General features: G+C 42.6%; 1 protein-coding gene across 1 annotated transcript; it reads left to right on the top strand.

Annotated features, from left to right (window-relative positions):
• Nucleotides 1–261: 261 nt before the first annotated feature.
• On the top strand, nucleotides 262–21,420 carry LOC309413441 (uncharacterized protein; the record flags this gene model as incomplete). Its single annotated transcript, XM_082010563.1, has 15 exons — nucleotides 262–909; nucleotides 1,519–1,601; nucleotides 2,174–2,330; nucleotides 2,728–2,889; nucleotides 3,216–3,341; nucleotides 3,544–3,770; nucleotides 4,350–4,672; nucleotides 5,176–5,341; nucleotides 15,211–15,976; nucleotides 16,742–16,824; nucleotides 17,282–17,438; nucleotides 18,082–18,243; nucleotides 18,617–18,742; nucleotides 18,974–19,200; nucleotides 21,375–21,420. 15 exons carry the CDS (start codon nucleotides 262–264, stop codon nucleotides 21,418–21,420), a joined length of 3,459 nt encoding a protein of 1,152 aa, XP_081866689.1.
• Between the last annotated feature and the right edge of the window lie 1,537 nt (nucleotides 21,421–22,957).

Here is a 22,957-nt window from a genome sequence, read left to right as displayed (position 1 = left end):
AATAAACAAACGGTCATGAACACTTTGAGTACGGGTTAAGCTTCCTGACACCGTCAAACATCTCCCTTTGGCAAATTACCCTTGGCGTAAAAACTACGGCTTGCAAACACACATGGAAAGAAGGTACTCCCTTTGACAGTGACACCCACGATCTCAGGTATAAATGCAGACCAGGCAGGGTGGAATTTGGAGCTATGATTCCAGAACAACTGTAAGACCAGCTTTGAGTTCTAACCTGAATCATTCGCTGCTGCTGCCACTATGAGCTGCGGCTCCAAGCAGACCTCTAAAAGCTGCCTGCGAGGGAGCAGCGGTGGCAGTGCTGGCAGCGGTGGTGGTGGAGGGGGCAGCAAGTATTCCTCGGCCTCCTCAAGAACAGTCACTTCTAGGACAAGTGGTGGCGGCCGGATTTCTGGCAGCAGTTGTGGCGGAGGAAGTTCCAGGAGCAGCTACGGTGGGGGAGCTGGCAGTGGTAGTTACGGAAAGATCAGGCGCAGTAGTTATGGAGGAGGAATGAGTGGAGGTTATTACGGAGGGGGAATGAGCGGTGGTGGTTATGGAGGGGGAAGGGGCTGTGGCAGCATGGGAGTCGGCTTTGGATCCAGTGGGAGCGGGTTTGGTGGTGGTTATGGAGGAAGCTTTGGTGGAGGTGGTGCTGGTGTCAGTGGTGGCAGCTTTGGCAGTGGTGGCTTTTGTGGAGGGATTGTGGGAATTCTCTCCAACGATGAAAAGCTGACCATGCAGAGCCTTAATGAACGCCTGGCTTCTTACCTGCATACGGTCAGAAATTTGGAAATGGAAAATGTTCAGCTTGAACAATTAATCAGGGAGTGGTACCAGAAGCAAGGTCCTACTGGTACAAAGGACTACAGCCACTATTATGGAAAAATTGAAGACCTTCAAAATCAGGTAGGATGTTCTTTGTCAGAGAAGGTTAAGCATTGACAGACTTTTTGTGATTGAGTAAAATGTTTGAGGCATGGACACTTTCAAACTCACTAAGTGCCGCTCTGGAAGTGCCTCTTGTACTTGCAATTCTGCCTTCTGTGTGTGCATCCAACGATCTCCAGCTACAGGTGGAGAAACAATGCGCACCCCTATAGCACACCCCACAGCCCATTCACTGGCAGCAAGCGCAGACTCTCAGAATGCCTGTAGTGGATTTCAGAGCATAGGACAGATGGTAACAATTACCTTCTGGGATGTGCAGTGCCTGACGTGTCAGTGTGGCCCTCGGCCCGCGGGCATGGAAGTTGAGGTAGAGCTATGGTGGTGACATCAAGCCTCTTGACAGGACCCTTGTACTCACAAATCAGTTTTTGCAGTTCTGATTTCACACAGATACCTCTTTGTTTTGCACTGTAGATGACCTTCCCAGGCTGCTGTATGTAGGAAATGCTGCTCTCGTCAGACACCTGGGAATTATAACAAGAAGATCTCATTCATATTTCTGTCTCTTGTGCAAACCTGAGAGATTCACAGGGAAAATTTTCCTCAGCATATCATCTTCTCTTCTAGCTTGTGACTGCGGCTGTAGAAACCAACAGGGTACTTTTGGATCTGGATAACACAAGGATGACTGCAGAAGACTTCAGGATAAAGTAAATATATATTCCTCTTTTTCAGGCACTGACTTCCTTTCTCCTACTTTCCTCAACTTAGTTTCATAAATTCATTCCATAAACAAATATCAGTCCACAGAGACTAGGGCTCCTCCTGGTTCCATGGCAACACAACTGAAATAACGTGTAAGACTCAAAAATTCTTTGTTATTTCTATAATGATCTTCAATGGGAATAATCCCTATGGCTGTGGAGTCAAAGCTTAAAAACAACTTTATTTTTCAGGAAAGAAAAATTGTGATTTTCTCTCACTGACAGTCAGATGAAAAAGATAGGTGAAACCTGCACAAAGTCTACAGTAAGAAGAGACAATGAAAAAGAGCATAGAATACATTTTAATATTAAAGTTTAATGTTAATAATTAAACTTTGAGTAGCGGCTGCTGATTTCATAATTCTGCTGGTTGAGAGATGCTATGTACTACAAAGTATAGACACAAAAGCAGACACTGAGATACTGGAATATGTCAACTTTTTCATAAATAAAGTCAGTGAGAGAAGGACTGAGAACCCAAGATCAGGGCTGACCTTTCTGCACTGTCCTTGGCACAGGTACGAGACGGAATATGGTCTCCGTCAGAATGTGGAGGCTGACATTAATAGCTTGCGACCCTTGTTGGATAATCTGACTCTGAGCAGGTCCGATCTAGAAATGCAATTTGAGTCTCTGAAGGAGGAGATGATTGACCTCAAGAAGAATCACGAGGAGGTAAGAGCCAGCTCCTTGAAATGCAAACTGAAGAGGAAAACAAGAACAATTACAATATTGGAAATGTGGGGAGGTTTCGCAGGTAACATCTTATGCACTAGTCTTCCCTGCCCTTCTCATGTGCAGCAGCTCGGCAAGGGGCCTCCTGAGACAGGCTGACTGCCAGGCCCCGCTGCTCCCAGGCACCTCTTAGCATGGTCCCTCTCAACAAGCAGTGACTGGGACGTCAAGGCCAGATAATTGCAACAAGAAAAAAACCCAAGCATACATAAATACGTTGTTGAAAGGATCCAGGATGGCTTATGACGTCAGAGCAAGTTAACTGACTTCAAAACTCTTTTACAAAGTAATTTCACCATTTTTGTTTGTTTGTCTTGGGCGTGGGTTTTCTCTGCAGGCAATGAAATCACTGCAAACACAGTCCAGTGGAGATGTGAATGTGGAGGTAAATGCTGCTCCAGGAGAGGATCTGCTGAAAAAACTGAATGATATGAGACAAGAATATGAAAATATTATTCAGAAAAACCGTGAAGAGGTTGAAAGGTGGTATGAAAGCAAGGTAAATGGTTACAGTTTGAATGCTCACAGTACAAAAGCAAAACAATACCAACTTTTGATAAGAACTTCCTGTAGATGAATGACACTTTGAACGACAACATCCATTGCTTTTAGGATATAATGGTAGAATCCCTTTGACTGAAATAAAGGAAATCACAAGTGGGCTTGAACTGCACTGTCAGAGCCATATAACAGGTTTAAGGAGCCCCCATATTACAAGCGGCCCTGCTTCAACTTGTTGTGTTGCCAGATGCTTCCATGATAAACTACAATGCTGACATTGTAAGCACAGCTCCAAAACTCCAATTCTGTATATTAATTTTTCAGATGGAGGAAGTGAGTCAACAAGTCCATTCAAGCGGCCAGGAAGTGGAATCAAGCAACCAACAGATCTCTGTGCTGAGACGTGACTATCAGAGCCTGGAAATTGAGCTGCAGTCGCAGATCAGCATGGTAGGTAACGATCGCTTCTGATCCTTGGATATGCAAAGAACTCGTGAGTTGCTGGAATGACAGATCAGTTACAGCTAGCACCCCATTTAATGAAGACACCTGGCGTGTCTGACACCATGTAACATTTTTCTTCTTTGGGGCATAAGAATGATCTAATCCTGCTACATTCCCATAAACACCATATTTTTTCCTTTATACTCAGGTACAGTCTTTGCAATCCAACTTGGAAGACACAGAACGTCGCTATAACATGCAGCTGCAGCAGATCCAGTGTATGATCGGCCCCTTGGAGGAGGAGCTGGCCAGCATCCGCTGTGAGATGGAGAGTCAGAACGAAGAGTACAAGATGCTCCTGGGCATCAAGACCCGCCTGGAACAGGAGATTGCTCAGTACCGGGCACTGCTTGAGGAAGGGCAGCATGACATTAGGTACATACATTCAGATTAATTAACATGTCATCTTTGCAAACAGGTGAAGATGAAAGTAGCAATATTTATATTAGGAACTAGTGCAACTAATTTGTCATCAACATATTTACTACACTCACAAGAATTCCTACGGAATCTAAATCTTAGCTGGCAGTGTACAAAGCCGTATTATTCCATACTTATGAATTGGACAAAAATGTTTACAAAATTATTTAGAACTATAATTTGCCATTTCTTCTCCTAAGTACAATCAGGAAAATGAATATCTGAATATCTGAAAATGAAAGGTAAGCAAGAAAACAAGTGTCTGTTATAAACACTCAAGGCACCTATTTTGAAAGACTTCTAAAGCCAAGCGTTATCTTTCTTTTTCTTCTTCTGTGCAGATCAGTTAATTTGTCCTTAATGAGGACAGCTTAAAACCAGCTCTCTGGAACATGTTTCATCCAATAGTACTTTCTCAGTCATACCAGGAGCTCAGAGGGAGTCAGAAAGTGGCCTCGATACAGCTGATAGGATGCCAGACACTGGTCATGTTGCTATGAATCTTATACATAACATGCCCTTTCCTCCTTACAGCATCTCACAGGGAGCTGGTGGTGGATCTTCAGGAGGAGGAGGTCATGGAGGAACTAGCTGGTCTTCTGGAAGAGGAAGTAGTGGAGGAGGAAGTAGCTGGTCCTCAGGTGGAGGAAGCAGTGGAGGAAGAATTGGAGGATCCTACGGAAGAACTTCCTCTTCTGGAGGTGGAGGAGGAGGAAGCAGAGGAAGAACAGGAGGTGGAGCCTGTGGTAAAACTTCAGGTGGAGGAGGTGGCAGTGGTGGAGGAGGAGGGGGCAAATCCTGCCACTCCCACTCTTCATCTTCCCCGTCCCAGTCTGGCAACTCTTGTGAAAACCAAGGTAAAAATTGGAATAAGAGAGTACATCCTCTCATTCCCTTTTCTCTCTGAATAGCAGGAAAGGATATGACAACTTCCTTCCTTATTTAGAAATCTGGAGATATTTTTTCTATTTTTTCCCCAACCGTGTTTTCAGTCCACTCTAACATTTGTTCTTACGCAGTACCATATCAACATGGTAATATTTTCACAAGTGACTTGAATGAAGAGGATGTTATGCAGAGCTGTAGCAGAGGACATGTAGAAACAGGAAAAGAAGGGGAAAAAGGAAAAATATTCCCCAATGCAAAGCATGCAGGGAACTAGAGAAGTCAGTAGTTTTGGAATGAAGCCAAATGTTAGAAATGTAACTGGTATTAAGGGGGAATAATAGTTAAAAGCAGGGTAAAGTAGTTGCAACACTCAAGACATTTAAAATATAAGGGGTATTAGCTGCAAAATCCAAAATCCTGAGTAGTGAAAGAAAGGTCTTCTCCATGTCTGATTTCACGGCTGTGGTTCCAGGAGGTGCTGAAAACATGAAGCTCTGCCTGGAAGGGGATAAAACATTGGAGAGAGGAGCAACAATGGAGGAAGTGTCTGAAGCCATAAAAACAATGAGATTGGGTAAGGCTCCGGGTCCCGACAGCATCTCAGACAAATGCCTGAAAATATTGAAAATGGACAGGAAGTTATAATTTTTAGAAAGGTTTTCTTCCACTTCTGATTTTTTAAAAAGAGATGGAAAATGATCCTGCTTTGAGGCTTCCATTTATTCCTTCTTATCAAGGAAGTAGCAGGGATATTAATCTTAGTTAAAGATGTAGTCTGTCTCATAAACATGCTGTTTTCCATCACAGACTGACAGTTGGTCATGAAAATATTGGCTATAGAACAAAAGCCCTGAAGCCATTAATATGGAAAGTAAGAACACTATACAGACTCTCTCGATGCTAGAAACAAAGGCAGTGAATTCAGAAGGATTTTGTGTAATGAGTAAGATTTTTTGGTAAGATTTGGTGTAGATGAGATCTAGGTTTTAAAATATTAATAGGCTTTGCAAACTCCTTCGTAAAAATTTACTCCTTTGATCAAACATCCTATCTGACTTGCAACAGTCCTACGTATACTAGTGCTTGGTAGGCAAGATTAAAATATATTATGTGCCATCCATCTTTGACTTATAAAAATTTCTTGTAAATATCCATACACACATAAACACAGATTCTAAGTTCATCTGTATTTGATTTATACTGCTACAGTCACTCTAAATTTAAAGAGTGATTTACACTTACACAGCGTAAGGAGTGTAAGTGTACAGGTCCATGTATCTAATACAATTAAACTGCAAACACACATGCTTGTACAAATACTAAGGAAGTCTGATGTGGTTCTAACCTTTCCAGAACACTGGGAAAAAAATATAGTCCACTAAGAACTGCACAGTCTGCAATTACGAAGTAACAAAAAGATTAAAAATGCTGAATGAGATAACACTTCTTCAAAGAAATTCTTGCTTCCCTTCCTCTTTCACCAGGGAGTTTTAGAAAGTCTGAGGAGTGATTGGCAAAACCAGCATCCTCCACTCCAGGCCCTTACCAGGGGGCCTTTGGACCAAGCAAGACTACACCTAGCAAGTCCGATCATGCCTCTGTGAAGAGCAAGAGGAAAGACTTGTTCAAATTACTCAACACTGCTCACTCCAGGGGCTCATCAGAACTCTCTGGATGGCCTACCTGCTTCTTCCATCTGAATTTCTGTGCCTAATCACTGTTATCTGAGTTAATCTTTACTGTGATTGGTATTTCTGTCAAAAAAAAAAAAAAAAAGAAAAAGAAAAAGAAAAAAACACCCCCCCCCAAAATACATGCTAATAAATCTCTGCTTCTCTCTGATGCAACCAGAAAGCCATGTCTGGGAGAAATTTCCTTTAGCAGACATTTTTGTTTGACCCAGTTACAAATATCAAGTCCTACCTGTGGAATACATAACAACATGTCAGATTATGTATAAGACCTAAAAGTTTGCAGCGATGTATTCACCATTTAAGACTAACTGGGCAAAACTTTGAAGAATACACAGGTACAATGCTCTGGTGGTCCCTGCAATGGGAAAACTAACAGCCAAAAAACCTACTCGTTTCTGCTATTAACTTCTATCAGGGAAAGAGAGAGTGGGTTTAAGGAACTGACTATTAAAAAAAATCTTCCTAAGGAGTCATAAAAATGCATTACGAACTTTTTTATTATGGAATTCAAAGATGGAAATTTTCAGCTCCCAGTGCCAAAACACCCCTGAGTGCCAAACTGAAATCTGTACAATTAATTGTACAAAACGAACACATTTCGAGCGCTACCTGCTTGGGTACACGTTGGATAACAAGTGGATAAAAGCTCAGTAATAGGATATCCCTACTTTGTGACAGTAGTTATCTGTACTGTAAAATAAATTCATAAAGTTGGAGTATGGACCAAATTGCATGCATAGACCAAATTGCATGCATACGGTCTTACAGGAGAAGGCATTCACAGGCTAGTTTTGCTGATGATAACCATGCCTTGGTGTCTCGTAGCTGTACAATACCCGTCTTCTATGTATTTCCACTTCAGGGCATGTCTAAGTATGGACAGGTATACATTTTACAGAGGAGACTGGCAAATTGTTCATATTTAGGATATGATTTTACAAAACCCAGTGGTAGGTTAAGAGAAAAAAAAAAAAGACATCCAAGAGAAAAGATTCCCAAACCAATTTTAAGGGGTCTCTACCAATCACACAGTAGAGGGACTGCTCATAGCAATAAGGGTGCAAACGCCCTAAAAGAGAGGGAGTGAACTTTCTGTCTGTGTTTTAATTACAGCCACGTTTCCCTCCTTTACGCCCCGGGCGGCTGCCAGCTGGCCTGGGGGTTCCCCTGCCCGCTCCCCCATGCCGTGTCCCTTACAGTGCTTTTCACCCCCGTTGAGGCTAATTAAAGTGTGGGGTCTGCGTGGGCAGAACTTCTCTGGGCTGAACTGCTGAAATGAACTGCATGGGGAATTTCACTGGGAAGTAATTCAGAGGGCTGCTGGCACCCCTGCTCACTAGCACGTTCTTCATCCCGTGCATTTCTCCACTCATCTGCTTAAACACAAACGAAGGGAACCAGGTAGGAGTATCACTGCGACAAGTTTTTCTCTCTCAGTTTTACAGCCATGAGTTTTGTTTTTTCACTCTGAGGAAGGCATCACCCACTAGAGAAGGTTGAGAAACAGAGACTGAGTGTGAGAGCGTGGGAACGGGAATCCTGAACGCCCGAGTCCTCGGCAGATCTGTGCCGGTGATTCACTGCATTGCCTTATGCCAGGCTCTCAGCCAACGTGATTAGTATTTGAAAAGAAAAAAATCTAAGAAGAAATTTTTTTTCTGACCAGTGTCTCTGTGAGGTCCTGAGGAACTGGCTAATCCCCAGGAAGGGCTATTTTGTACATAAGCATGCACTGATATCCCTGACCTGACACACAAAGGGGCAGTGTTCATGACGTTTGGAAGGATACCCCCACCTCCCTCCTACTGCAAAATCACCCACTTCATTTTTAAAACCCTTGCCGCAACAAATCATACTTGTCTCTATACTGCTAGCTGTCCCTTAAACCTGCTTTCTCTGACTGCTCTGCTGGTTTTACACCTCTTGCAGGCTGTGACAATTCTTTCTTGGACCTGCCTATTCAGGACACTAACCAGCAGCCCAAATTAAAGAACACTCCCAATACAGGAGCCCTGCTTCTCATACCTCCTCTAAGAGCCTGCCCAGTTAATCTCAAAAATGTTTCTGCTGAGTGCATGCTTCCTGGCTTTTATAAGGTGATTTACAGGCCATCACCTGGCCTCTGGCCTTCCAGCAACACCCAGGCGCCTGTTAGATATAATTTACTTGGAGGAGCTGTCTGTGCTGGAGCTTGCTGCTCCGCACCATCGCAGCAGCTCTGAGTACTCCTGATACCTCTTGATCCTGTCCTTCCTTCCAAAAATGTAACTTACTTTTAGTATTTTTACTGCCAGTTATCTAATTATCTAGCATTCGTGTATCTAATCCTGCAGAAGAAATTCCACCAAAACAAGTCCTTGTGAGAGCAAAGCGGAATGAAACTGGGAAGAGTTGAAAGTGTGGGAAGGAGAGTCCACGGGGCAGCGAGGCAGTGCCGCACCGCCGCTGGGAAACCAGCACCGCAGAACACACACGCAAACGTTGGAATGGGATGTGTTGGTCTCTGCCATGCCCTTCTGCTGCTGATTTAAATGCTCACACTGATACGTTATAATCATGCACAGAAAGAAGTAAACATTTCTGAGCATCTAGGGTAAATAATATAATATTACTTTTACTACTTTTTCGACTCAGCACGGATTGTACTGTCTTCTTCCCTACCTAAAATCTTTACCTTTCTTAACAAAGTGTTCTTATAATGTTCATTGCGTGTAATGAGTCTGCCTCTATAATGTAAATAAGCTTCAAAATAAAGTTTATTTGCTATACATTACAGTATGTGACAAAATAAATACAAACCACCAATAAACTTAAAAAAAACCTACTTAATGAGCCTTAGTGCTCATTACAGCCAAAAAGGAGACTGAATTTAGATGGTTTCTTACCACACCCTGGAAGAAAGTGCCAGTTTAAGTATTCGTTCCTTTTGCCATTTTGTATATTCAAAATCTGCATCTAGGTTATCCCTAGCATTTGCTTACTGAGAGAACAGGCTTGTGATAACAACAAGCATGCAAAAAAGTTACGTGGAGGAACAGAGCTAGAAAACCAAAACTACGGCAAAGCAGGAGTAAGAAATACAAATATTGTAGTGTCAGGTGTCAAAGCTTAGGGCATGCTTAAAATGGGACTCCAGCGATATTAAGAGTAGTGAGGAGAACTTTGCACTTTTTATTTGCATGCATTTTGTTAGGCATTAATCAGCATAATAAGCTTTAATTTTATGAGCACAAAATGTTGCAATTCGGATACTTATCTGTTGTTTCTATTAGTGCTCTGAGAAGAAAATTGTGGTACGTGTTAGAACAAGACCTTCAGAACAACCTTAGGCAAAAATAAATGGGCACACACACTCCTCTCTGTTTGGCTTCAGCACTCCCAGAGCAATTCCATTGTCCATTTGAAGGCACAGATGTAATTTCAAAATTGCCTATGCATATATTCTGCTGATCACTCTTTTGTTCAGCATTAATTGTCAGTCCTATTAATTGTCAAATGCCACACGGGCTACATTCATGGGCTACAGAATTAGTACAGCAAAGGCTGCCGTTTCACTGCACTGTTGGGGGGAAGGAGGAAACCAGCAAATCTTTCTAAAGCCCACCCAACTCTGCATGAAGGTCCTAGCGGGTTTGCTTCACTTTTATGAGGGGGTAACACAGCGTGCTTAGGCAGTCATTTGCTTTGTGTTGGGTTTTTTTTTGTGATAATTCTCTGTATGGACAATCAAGCAGGGGAGAATCCCCAAAGGCAGACGGCATAAACAGGATTTAGTTACACTTAGACTGGCTAAAGTCCAAAGCTCTGATTCCCAAATCCTGGCTCAGCGGTTATTTAACCACCTAGAATTATTACATTCACTAAATTTTACTTTTTGACTCCTAAGTGCTTCCGCACTTGCTCAGACCAGGCTGAGGCTAAGGGGAGCAAGTCCCAGCTCCTTCCCACTTCCCACTGGCAAGCAGAGACCACGCCGGTTAAATCCTGGGCAGAGCCCAGCGCAGCAGCGTGCCTCCCGCAGGCCAGCGTGACCTTCATCCCCGTGAAACACTTCAAGAGGAGTGGGTGCCTTTCTTTCATACACCACCTCTGGTTGTAGTACCAGAAAGTACGGTATGTGGATTAGCGCCTTTGCAGGCTGGGATTCAAATCTCCCAGCTCCGTCTCTGGGATGCTGCAGCACCAAAGCCGTTAAGGTGACAGACCGGCTGTAGGTGCCCACAGCCTGGAGGGCATCTCGGGTGCTCATCCCAAATGGACTGAGGCACCTGAACTCTAGAGAGAGGCAGGAGACCTTCTTGGCAGATGCTCTTATCGTGCCCTTCAGCTGTTATAGGCAACACAAAAAACACTGTTCCAGTTTGGTACCAACAAAGGAAATTATTCCAATCAAATTAACTTCACCCTGCAGGAGACTGGGGTAGTCACAGAGGGACATCCCCCTGATTCTGGCTCAGAAGGGGATAGGAATGGTCACTGGCAGCTGACAGGCAGTAATTCGCAGCCTGTAAACTGCCTGTCAGTGGCAGGGCACGAAAGCCTTGACCCACGGCTGCCACATCCAAAGGACAAAAACGGTGTGTACATTTTCAGGATCTGAGCAACAAGCATTCTTCCCATCAACCTGCTTGCATGGAAGATCCAAGTTATCCTGCACAAAAGTGTGTGCTAGGAGAGTGTTAGAGGTTTTAAACTTCACAGGCAAGCTCACTGCTGCCTTAATAGTCCTTGTTTCCTTTGCCAGGTCTAATCTAAATTTCTGTGATTTCACTAGAACATTATGAGATGAAGTAGGAATGACGAGCAAGCACAGACTCCTAGGTGAAAACAGATCCTCTCTTCCTACAAAAATTTCTGGTAAGAGTGATGGGAAGAGATTATTAAATAGCCCAAGAGAATAAACTCCATCACTTGCCTGAGGCATGGCATCAGAGTGACATTAAAGTAAGGGGGAAACGTTTCAATTTTTCGGTGCGCAGACACAAAAGTGAGAACACATTTTCTCCAGGACTGTTTTGGATGCAGCAGCTCCAGCCTGTTTTAAAAGTCTCCCAGTTTTGCTAAAATATACAGCGGCGTGGGCTGCTCACAGAGTTTGTCTTCACGCTAAAGCCAGGCAGTCGCTTTGATATATATCACGGAGGGCGATTAAAAGGAAAACAGTAACAGAGAGAGAGTGAAAGAATGTTGGCTGTACTTGAAATGTGGCATGTGCTGAGCTTAACAAGAAGCAGTACGCGGTGTCAAAACATTCAGATACTCTGCAGGCTGAGGAATGCTGGTAGCTGTGGTAATACATGTCTTTATTCTGGTCTGATTTGGAAACAGCAATGTTATATAGCATACTGGATGCCGTACCAACACAAAAATGTTAATGATTAAACTGTGATCATGTATAGGAAAGAGCTGAGAAAAGGTCCTAAAATTGACGGCTCCTTTTAGGTAATTCCATAAATATAAACTTTACATCATCTACGTAACACATTAGCGGAAAGCATCAGAGAACAAAAATTTCTGAAGGCTCTTTAAATGAGCTCAGAAAGGAAAAATTCATCCTGTCCACAGAATGGCTCTTCTCTAGTTTGTAAATATTTGTACAGTTCAATCTTTAATAATCAATAAATTAAAACATGCCAGGAGGGAATTAAATGTATGCAACTTTACAAGAGGATGAAGTACTCATAGTTCACCTGTATTTTTCAGGTGCCTTTAGTATTATAGTCCAAAGAACATACTACATTTGTGAGAACTGTGAAAGAAACAAGATAATACAAGGGAAAACTCTCAGCTGTTAAGAATGCAGCATATCCTAATGGCCAGCGGGTTTTCTATAAAAGCACTAAGATTTAACTAGTAATAAAAATGAAATAATAGCAACACTAAAGACAAAAAAGGCACATCCTATGAACCTAGGACTTAACAGCTACCAAAGATCTAAAAGCAAAATCTTGCATTTGTGTTCCTCCTTTATATGTAAGCAGTGGTAATAATATAGAACTAAAATGAAATGTCGAGGCTATTTAAAGTTCTCCACCCTCAGTGGCTTGACTCTTTGTTTTCTTTCATTGCTTTTATTTTTCAAAGTATTTTCCAAGCATACAGTAAGATATGCCCTTATCAGAAGAACCTTCCAGTATGGACAAGACCCTGCGGTGAACAAGTACATATAGAAAAAACCCCCGATAAATAAAATAGGAAACAATGTAGATTCTCAGAAGGTACATAAACAGATTAAGAGATTCTTTTGGCAAATGTTTGTACTCTTGTTTTAATAATTCCAGAGAATTTTTTGCTCACTATCACTAACAAATCCATAGATTGTTCTAGCTTGTCCATGAGAAGCATCTATAAGGAGTATCACCAGAATCACTGATGGAAATTTGAATGTGATAATCAATTTTACTTACCGTGGTGGAATTTGTGAAAAAAGGACCCCATTGACCAAAACGACATTACCCAGACACAAAGGCAAAACAACATTAAAAAGAAGAAACATTTTGCACATAGTAAACTACATCTTTCAGCGCCAACAACAGAACATGCAGAAGCCCAGAAACTGTTTTTACACTGCTGAGGTGACACTACCATCCTCCAGCTGTGAATCAAGGAGAAATTATCACTTCATCAAGCTACTTGAAATCTTTCATCATCTTTGAGCCATTGAGCATATCAAATAGCAAGATAAAATCAGAGAGCTTTTGAAAGAGATTGCATAAGCAGCAATAAAGCAATGCTGGCAAAAGCACAGTGCAAAGGACAATAGATTCACCCAGAAAATGTTAAATGACATTTAATTTAACAAAAAAAAGGCCAGAGGTTAAGAGGCAGAAATACACTTTGTAAAACAGCCACGCACATGGAGACTGATAGCAGCGTGCAAAGACCAGCAGCAACATCCAACCAGCTTCCAAACCAAGGGGACCCGTGGAAAGCGGGGGCTGCACTACATTGCGTCTGCAAGAGCTCTCTGTGAAGACGCTGAGGCAAGGATGGCCGACAACAAACGACAGTCCCCCGGCTGTGCCCTTCTTTGTCCCCTGCACCCGCGGTTTCGGGGGGATTGCTAACTCTCACAGATACCTTACAGTCATCAGAGGATCAGTGACCAGAGAGGAAGAAAGGCAATGAAGACATTTCAGTAACACGGAACAAAACTGTCACTGGAAAAAGGTACACTTTCTTCCAAGCACACCGTAACAGTCTGGGGTCCATCTACAGCAAGACCACAAACGCTGACTGCTTGCAATCAAGTGGTAGGGACCGGCTGTTCGCACGAACGAAGTCTCTACTGTATTAAAAACAAGGTGTAAGTTTCTTGTAAAAGCTTGCTGTGTAAGAACGGCGCTGAGCGGATGCTGAGGAAACAAGATTCTGCATTTGAACTGGAATATCTAGTTTTCACCCAGGACAAAGATGAAACATTATAACACGAGTGTATTTTTGTAGATGAATCTGGAATCAAAGAGTCAGTCAGCACCATTTGCCCAAGCTCAGGCTCTTCTTATAGCTTTTTCAGAAACATGTAATTCTGTCTTTAGATACTCTAACATCAAATCTAACAATTGAGATGAAAACCATTTACAAGTCCCTCCTGGACAAACTTCTGGGGATCAGTGCAAGACTGAAGTGTAGTGTAGTTTCTTTTGTGGTCTCAACAGTCGGATTTCAACTATTTGTGTAAAAAGCCTTTCAACTTTTCTCAGGATACCATTTTAGAGTCTCAAGGATCTCTGCATTAAGAGCAGTATATACAATCATTTTATCACCTGTAATATATGACACAGTAACAATAGAGAGAATGAGCGGTTTAATATTAAACCATAAAAGATCTTCCCACACAGTAGTTTATAGGTCATTGTCTGCGTTAATATAGCTTCTAATTGTGCTACAATTGACTTTATAATACAATTAAAGTATCCTTAATCTTCCTATTATTTTAGATCAACAGCTCTTCGGTGAAAAAAATCCAGTATTTTTTTTCTCTTTCATTTCTAGGACTTGGCTGTCTATTGTGCTGTATTATTGCTTTCTTCACAAAGGAAGAATTTTGATTTTTAAATAAGAAAACCACTGCATTGCTTGAAAGAGACTTCTCATATAAATAAATATGTTCTCTAAATGATGGCAGGAGTACACAAGTTGGACAATCTAAATAGACAAGCTATTATTAAATAATATAATATTAATAAACTTGCACTATCATGTATAGTGAGAAAAAGAATATAAGCAGTGTAGAAGATCTTAAATGCACAAAATATGAAAGAGCAAAAGAGAACAATGTCTTTGACAATAGCAGCTACAAAAATCTGAGCAAGGGAAGTAGATTAATAATTGAACGCATAAATGCACAGTCTAACATGAGAGATTTGGGCCTTGTTTTCTTTCCTTTAGGGAAGAACTGAGAACAAAAATTCTCTCTGCCTAGTTCCATCACGTACACATTATCTCAACCTTAGCTTCACCATGATACTGTATAAAGTGGCTTTGCCATCATAACGCAGATCCAGGCAAAAGACGACCTACTCCAGAAAATGCTAAATGAAAAGAACACCACCCAAAAGAAACCAAATGTTCGGTCTTTAGCAAACACCATAAACCCAGCAATGGGCTAGACTGCTTGAGATATCAGCACAAAAATATCGTTCAGCAAATTATTCTTGGCACAAACAACAAGGCTGGTAAATGCCCTGGGAGAAGGAAACACCCTGATGGTGACACCCACTGTCAAAAGTATAAATAGAGAGAGCTGGGGATGAAAATTTGCAGTCCTGAATCTTATCAGGCTGTGCATCTACATTTGGGATTGTGGTTAGACTCGTACCTGCTGTCACTATGAGCTGTGGCACTAAGTCTTCGACTAGTACCACTAGAATTAGCAGTGGAGGTGGTGGTGGTGGTGGTGGAGGATGTAGTGGTGGAAGTGGTGGAGGGGGTAGCAGCTGTGGAGTACGTAAGTCTGGTGGATACTCCTCAGTGTCCAGTAGAAAATACACCTCTTCTGGAGGAAGCGGAGGTTTCTCTGGGAGAAGCTTTGGTGGAGGAGTTTCCAGGAGCAGCTATGGAGGGGGCTTTAGCAGTGGCAGTTGTGGAAGGATTAGCCGCAGTTGCTATGGTGGGAGAATGAGTGGTGGTAGTTACGGAGGAGGAATGGGCTGTGGCAGTATGGGAGGAGGATTTGGATCAGGTGGGGGTGGTTTTGGGGGAATGGGAGGTGGTTATGGACCTGGCTTCGGCGGAGGTAGTTTTGGCAGTGGTGGATATAGTGGAGGTGGTTTTAGTGGCTTCGGGGGTAGCGGTGGCTTTGGTGGTGGCAGCTTTGGTGGTGGTGGCGGCTATGGTGGAGGCAGTTTTGGCGGAATGGGCTTTGGTGAAGATGCCGGCTTGCTCTCCACAAATGAAAAGTTGACGATGCAGAACCTTAATGATCGCCTGGCTTCTTACTTGGATAAAGTGCGACGCTTGGAGGATGAAAATACTCAACTTGAACAACTGATCAGGGAGTGGTATAAAAATCAAGGTCCCACTTGTAGCAGGGACTACAGCCAATATTACAGAACAATTGAAGAACTGCAAAACCAGGTATGATGTAATTTGACTAATTTTGTAGAGATTCTCATTAGAACGGCACTTGCCTCCTGCAGCACAATATCCCTATTTGGGGTGATATATCCCCTTTTGTTTTAGCTAGGAAGCAGACCAGTGTGGTGACAAAGCTTGACTACCAGGTTTTCTCTGCTGTGGGTGATGTGCGTATTCTGGCACGCTTGTATTTGGCGCAGGTAGCATTGTTTGGTGCAATGGCAGATCATTACTAGTGCACCCATTACAGGGCCTGTCCAGTGCCCCCTTCAACGCTGTGCTCTTGCTTGTTTGTTCCTTGCTCTCTTGAACAGGAGCTATAACCATTGCTTGCTTATGTTGTGCTACCAGTGGCCATATTAATTGCATCTTTTTGTGACTATACATGTGCATTTAGTATAATTCTAGTCCTCAGCCATTTAATAGTCCCATATCTCCTACATTAATATGGTTATTGCCAATGCAATGGTAATTATGTTTTCCCACTGTTTCTGGAATATGAGGAGTTTACTTAGTTATTCTTTCCAACAAGGTATTACAGTTTGCATGGATATTTGTAAACCAAAATTGACAGCAAAGGCACTTCTTTTTTAAATGGAAGCAATAAACTCTTCTTTCTATATATAGCTCCTGCAGCACTAGTCAGGCTTGACGTTACCATAAAGATATTCTGAAATGTGTTTCTGCATAGGTATTTCTTCCCTCTACCTGTGTGTCAGACTGAAAAGACAACTGGATGAATAACATCTGCCGTCTCCCTTTCAGATTGTTGGTGCAAATGTGGACCTTAACAAGATCCTTCTTGACATTGACAACACCAGAATGACCGTGGATGACTTCAGACTGAAGTGAGTCTTTCCCTTCCTGTCTCACTCCATCTTGCCTCCCTCTACTCTCTGTGAGTTCATATTGCCAATTAATCTCTGTAGATGCTGTAGCCTCTTGGCTCCAATGACAGAATATATAATTGTTGGGAAAAGCATTCTCAGAATTATTTTGTTAGTCTTTCATTATTATTTTTCTCCAGACAAGTTATTGAAGAGTGCCATTTAAAGGACTACATTTTAAGTTTCTCCATCCTTGCATGTAGATTTACAAGCATAAACCTCATGATATAAATCTCATCGAGAGAAATTCTACTGAAATCAAACAAACGTATTGGAGATGGAAAGAGAATTAGGTCCTTCCTTTCAAGAACTGAGCAATGGGATTAAAGACCAAAGATGTACTGATGGGAACTGTTCATAATCAAGATAACAAAGAGGTCTGGCGGCACTTTTACTATCTTTCCTGTCTGTCATTTAGGTATGAAACTGAATGTACTCTCCACCAGAGTGTGGCGAGTGATATTAATGGATTACGTCCACTTTTGGATCAACTGACTCTAGCCAGATCTGACCTGGAGACACAGTTTGAATCCCTAAAAGAGGAACTGATCTATCTCAGGAAGAACCACGAAGAGGTAAGTTTCTCCACACTTGAAAATACTAACTAACAAAAGCTCAAGACTCAGAGAATTTCCTGTGGATTTCTTCCACTAGTAGTAACCAGATTTGAGCTTTGATGATCCAACGTGACAGAATTTGGCTTTGATTTTCAGAAGTATGTAGCATCCATAGCTGCCCGCAACTGATGTAAAACGACACCTAAGTCAAAACGTGGCAAAACGAGATCAGGGAAATGAATGGCTTTCAGGACAAATTACAATTTTGTTGATGAACCCATGGAAGGAAAATTGAATAGAATATAGAGATGAGTCAAAAGAAAATATTTATACTATCTTCAATGATTTTTCCCATTGAGAAGAAAAATATTCATAAAAGGATTTTCACAAAGAGCACGCTGCATAGGATTCCTTATGACCTTAAGAAGAAAATGTCAGGATCAATGTGTATGTGGCGCCTGGCTATATAACTGTAAAGTTTGGCTTAGGAATGGCAGAATCATTCCCTTTCATGACCAGGGCAGATGAGGCCCCCTTTGCAGGAGTGACACAGCTGTGTGAGGATTTGTGTCCCCTTCTTCTCCTTTATTTGAAACAACAACATTTCTCCATATCTTCACCCTTTGACAACCTGGTGATGTTTTTTGTGTTTTTTTTTCAGGAAATGAAAGGACTGCAAACACAGTCTGGTGGTGATGTCAATGTGGAGGTCAATGCTACTCCTGGCATTAATTTGATGGAAAAATTAAATGAAATGCGCTGTGAATATGAACGGCTTATTGAGAACAACCGGAGAGAGGTGGAAAGCTGGTATGAAACGAAGGTAACACACAGGGATTTTTCAGTTACAAACTATTTCACAAAGGATTGGTCCTATTTACGTCCAGCGGAGAAAAGGCAACTTACCACGTATTATTTAGTGGACATGAACTTTAAATTACTTTAAGCAGTTTGCTGTAACAGGTCAGTTCTGGAGTATTAAGGTTATGTAGTAAAGCATATAGAATCTCTGTGTTCCAGTAGCAAGGTGAATTACACAGAGTGAGCTAGTGGAGTGGCATGTAGGAAATATCCATAGTCAGCCTACATTACACCTTTCTGCATTCTTATTAATTGCTTTCTGAATGCTTTTATAATAACCCCACAATGTTTTCTTATTATCAAAAATTCCTCAATTTCGTATGTGCATTTTTCAGATGGAAGAAGTTAATCAACAAGTCCACTCAAGTGGCCAGGAGATACAATCAAGCAACCAACAGATCTCCGAGCTGAGACGTGAATATCAAAGCCTGGAAATTGAGCTGCAGTCGCAAATCAGCATGGTAAGTAAAGGTATTTGCTTCTGCTTCACCTGTGACACAGGCTGTATGTCTCACTAGAATGAAAGAATGGTTACATCTAGAAAGTACTCCATCTGTAGAGAATGGGATACCAGCTTACTTGTCTTCAAACATATGCTTTTTCCTGGTTTGTGAAGATCTCCAATTTTTCCACAAAAATGAGTTAAACTTGCCACATTCCCATAAACACTGTATTTTGTTTTCCGTTTGCAGGTAGACTCTTTGCAATCCAACTTGGAAGACACAGAACGTCGCTATAACATGCAGCTGCAGCAGATCCAGTGTATGATCGGCCCCTTGGAGGAGGAGCTGGCCAGCATCCGCTGTGAGATGGAGAGTCAGAACGAAGAGTACAAGATGCTCCTGGGCATCAAGACCCGCCTGGAACAGGAGATTGCTCAGTACCGGGCACTGCTTGAGGAAGGGCAGCAAGACCTTGTGTATGTAAACTGGCAAAAGAACACAGCATTATGTGAAACCCAGGCTTGCTAGATTAGCCACAAAGACAGGAGATTAACAGTCTAGATTTGCAAAACAGATTTTGTACTGAAATGAGGCTAATTCAGCTATCTTGACCAATCACCTCCCACGTTTGAGGTACTATACCTTTCTTGGCAAACCCGTTCAGAGTATAAATCAAGTGAGGAAAAATGAACACAGAAATTCTGAACTACTGATTTGGGGCTGGGCAGGGAAACCCATGTACAGAGCCTTATACCTTCACCCTGGGTCCAGAAAAGACCAGGAACTGAACAGACAGAAGTCACCTTGGAAAAGACTGTAAGCAGAAAAATGACCATAGTTTTCCAAACATCCACAGAAGTCTCAGCGTGCAGTTCTCTGAAAGTTCAAGCTACTTCGGTTTCCCTTATGCAGTGAGCCTGCTTCTGCTTGTAAGTGGTGCCTGAAAGAACACCTAAAGCTTCATGTTCTACCTTTCCAATTTGGAGTGCAGTGACACCATACACTGATAAAGCAGCAATGCTAAATCTTGCCAGAAATACCTCAGCAGAATGTGGGAAAAGCAAAAACTCTTGCATTCAAGCTGATATTGAAAGGGAGGTTGATTTTTGGCACTGCATCAGTTGTCTTGCTGATCTGTGCTACATTCTAAAAAGAAGTACAGACAAAAGAAGTGCAGGCTTCCGTGCAGTATCTGTAGATAGATTTCCTTCTGAGATCAAAAATGCATTTGATTAACTTTTTTCTCCTTTCTCTCTCTTTGCAGAATCCCGGCAGGAGGAATGGGAGGAGGAATGGGCGGAGGCATGGGAGGTGGTAGAATAGGAGGTGGTGGCTATTCTTCTGTAGGAGGAAGAGGAGGAGGAGGAGGTGGTAGCATGAGTGGTGGATATGGAGGTGGTGGCATTTCCTCTGGCAGTGGAATGGGAGGAGGAATGGGAGGAGGAATGGGGGGAGGAATGGGAGGAGGAATGGGAGGAGGAAGTGGTGGAGGAGGAATGGGAGGGGGAAGTAGCGGTGGATGCAGTGGTATTGTTGGAGGAGGAGGAGGAAGGATGTCAGGAGGTGTCAGCAGTTCCCACTCCTACTCTTCATCTTCCCAGTCTCAGTCCTGCAGGACTGGTGGTGAAAGCCAAGGTGAGAATTGTTGCATGGTCGCACTGTTCCCTCAGTCCCATTCTTACTAATTTATACACTATATCAACATACTCTTCCAGAGGTACACAGTACCGAGGATAAACTAAAATCTCTGGAAAGTGCTAGACTTACTTTTATTAAAAATTCTTTCCTATTTGTGTGCAAAGGATCAACCCTGCTTAAGAAACACACATTCAATTTCTACTCCATTTTGTGGGTGACATCAGCTAATCATGCAGTTAAAACTCCAGCTGTTTTTCTTCATCTCTCATTCTTTGCAGAACCTCATAAATACCGCTGCTTTTGTACCGTGCTGAAGTTTTCCTTTATGCTTTTGGAATGCTTATGGTCACCTGTCACATAATCAAGCTTCTTTTCTTGTCTGGTAAATACTGGTGCCTCAGAGATTCAGTGCTAGTACTGAAGAAATTAATGCTTTCCTGATTTCTGAACAGGGTATGGAAGAAAATCTTTTGACTAAGAATATACATGGAGGATCCTACAGCGCACGACCTTTCGAGCGGAAGTTGGCCCAAACCCTCTACATTCGCCATGCTCCTGCGAAAGACAGGCGCTCCCGGCAGTTCCGCAGCGCTGCTGATGCCACCTGCCCGCGCAGGCCCATCAGAGCGCCCCGGACGACCGCCTGCCATGCCCCACGCGCTGCTTCTGCCCGGAACGCTTTGCGGCTTCAATCGTTGGCACTTGAGCTACTGGCTTTACAGATTCAACCTGTTTGTTACGTGGGTTGTTCTGTATCCGGAAGATGTCACTAATAAAGCTTCATTTCTGCCTGATGCAATCAAAATCCTGAGTGTAGGTTTTTTTCCATTCTATAGGTCCAAACATTTAAGAAGAAAACACAAAGCCATGCCAACACATGCCTCCGAGTAGAAAAGTTGATGATATGTTACAATAGTTAATAATGAAATTTAGAGTTAAAGCCCAATTTCTGAGTGTTCAGGGCAGATCATAATCTTCTTGGAGCATCCTGTGCTGTGCCTTTGTTTTTCAGTAACATGCCAGATACTCTTGTGGAGCTGAGCTCTCAGACTCAGTAGCAGCTGAATATCAGCCCGGAATAGACTGTAGAATCTCACGATTCTACACAAACGCTAATAAAGCTGGCGTCAAATGAGTGCCCACCCAGGCCTGACACAAAGCAACGTGAATGATTACAGAACCATGATTGCGAAATGAGAGGAGCGTTTCAATTTGTGATTCACAAAAACTTAACCAATACATACCAGTTTAAACTGGAAACGCACAAACTTGGGATCTGCTGTTGAACACACAAGAAAAAGAAGTAAAAAAGAAATATAATTTGCAGGATCTTTACAAAGTTCTCCTCCATAAAATGTTAATACTAACAGCAATATTTGCCTTCCACCTGTGACAAATGAAGTACATGTGAAAGTACCTGGAACGTTCACTTTTGGATATAGGAAGATCTATACTGTGAAGAAAACTAACATAAACTTTCAGCCACATCCAACTGTTACTTAAAAACATTCCTGACTACAGTTTGCAAAAAATTGATTGTCTGGCTGCTGCAACAGCTTGGAGCAACTCAACAAACAAATAATCAGAAAGCACTCTCTTACTGTTAGCTACCTTTTGGGAGTTGCATTTGCTTCTGTCCATCTTTTTTATATGCTTTTATACGGTCATTATTTCAAAGAAATTATAGCATAGCTTTCTCCAGTTGTTGGGACAACCTTGTTCATGAAAACAAACAGTAGCTTGTTTCATTGCAGCCCACGCCCATGGATAAAACACATGTCCAGAGACTTAGGTGAACAAAATAACTTTGCCTTCTGGAGACTAACAAATTCAGAGATCAAGGGAAATGAAATATTTTGTCCTAGGCCTTTCAAAGCAGTCTCTTGTGCACGTTTGAGGAATCTCAGGAATTTCTGCATGATATTTTGGAGGAGACAGGGCTGCCAAATTAGGCAGATCGTAAACCACAGCTTTACTAATTTTAACGAGAAGCTGGCATCTGAATTCCTCAGGCTCATTTGAAAGTCTTAGTCCATTGTACAGCTACCGCCCACACAACACAGCACAGATGCAGCTATAGGCTGTGCAGCTCCCGAGTAAACCCAGCAGTGGCAAGCCTGGAAAGGCACATAAAATCCGAGTGCCGGCCCCGCAGGCCGGTCTGCCATAGCTCCCCGAGGCAGCTTCAGCTCGCAGCTGTTTGCAGCGGGCTCTGGCCTAACCCGGCCGGGACAGCATGTCTGTGGGGAAGCCACGTTCCCAAAGCAGGTGCACAGCGGTCCCAGCTCCAAAGGCTAGCAGGGCATCCCGGCAAGCCAGGGGCCAAGATTACCCTGAGGCTGCGCAAGTGAAGGGTGTATCTCGCTCGGACGTGAACTTGCAGGCTTTACTGACACAGGGCTGTGTGCTCAGGGAGTCGCCTCTAGTGGTGAATAGAAAAGAAAATGAGGATTGTGAGGAAGAGGAGCTAGCACCGTCGATTAAAGGTAGAACAGGTCGACACACGATGGTGTGCATCGAGAGAGACCAGATGGAAAATTCATTTCAGAAATACAGGTCACATTGCTGTGCAAACTTTCTCAGCACTTGGAAGCC

Source organism: Phaethon aethereus, assembly GCF_964289735.1.
Source record: "Phaethon aethereus genome assembly, chromosome: 25".
In the NCBI taxonomy this organism is placed as follows: domain Eukaryota; kingdom Metazoa; phylum Chordata; class Aves; order Phaethontiformes; family Phaethontidae; genus Phaethon; species Phaethon aethereus.
The sequence above is the reverse complement of the archived record's forward strand: the minus strand, read 5'-3'. Positions and strand labels throughout refer to the sequence as shown.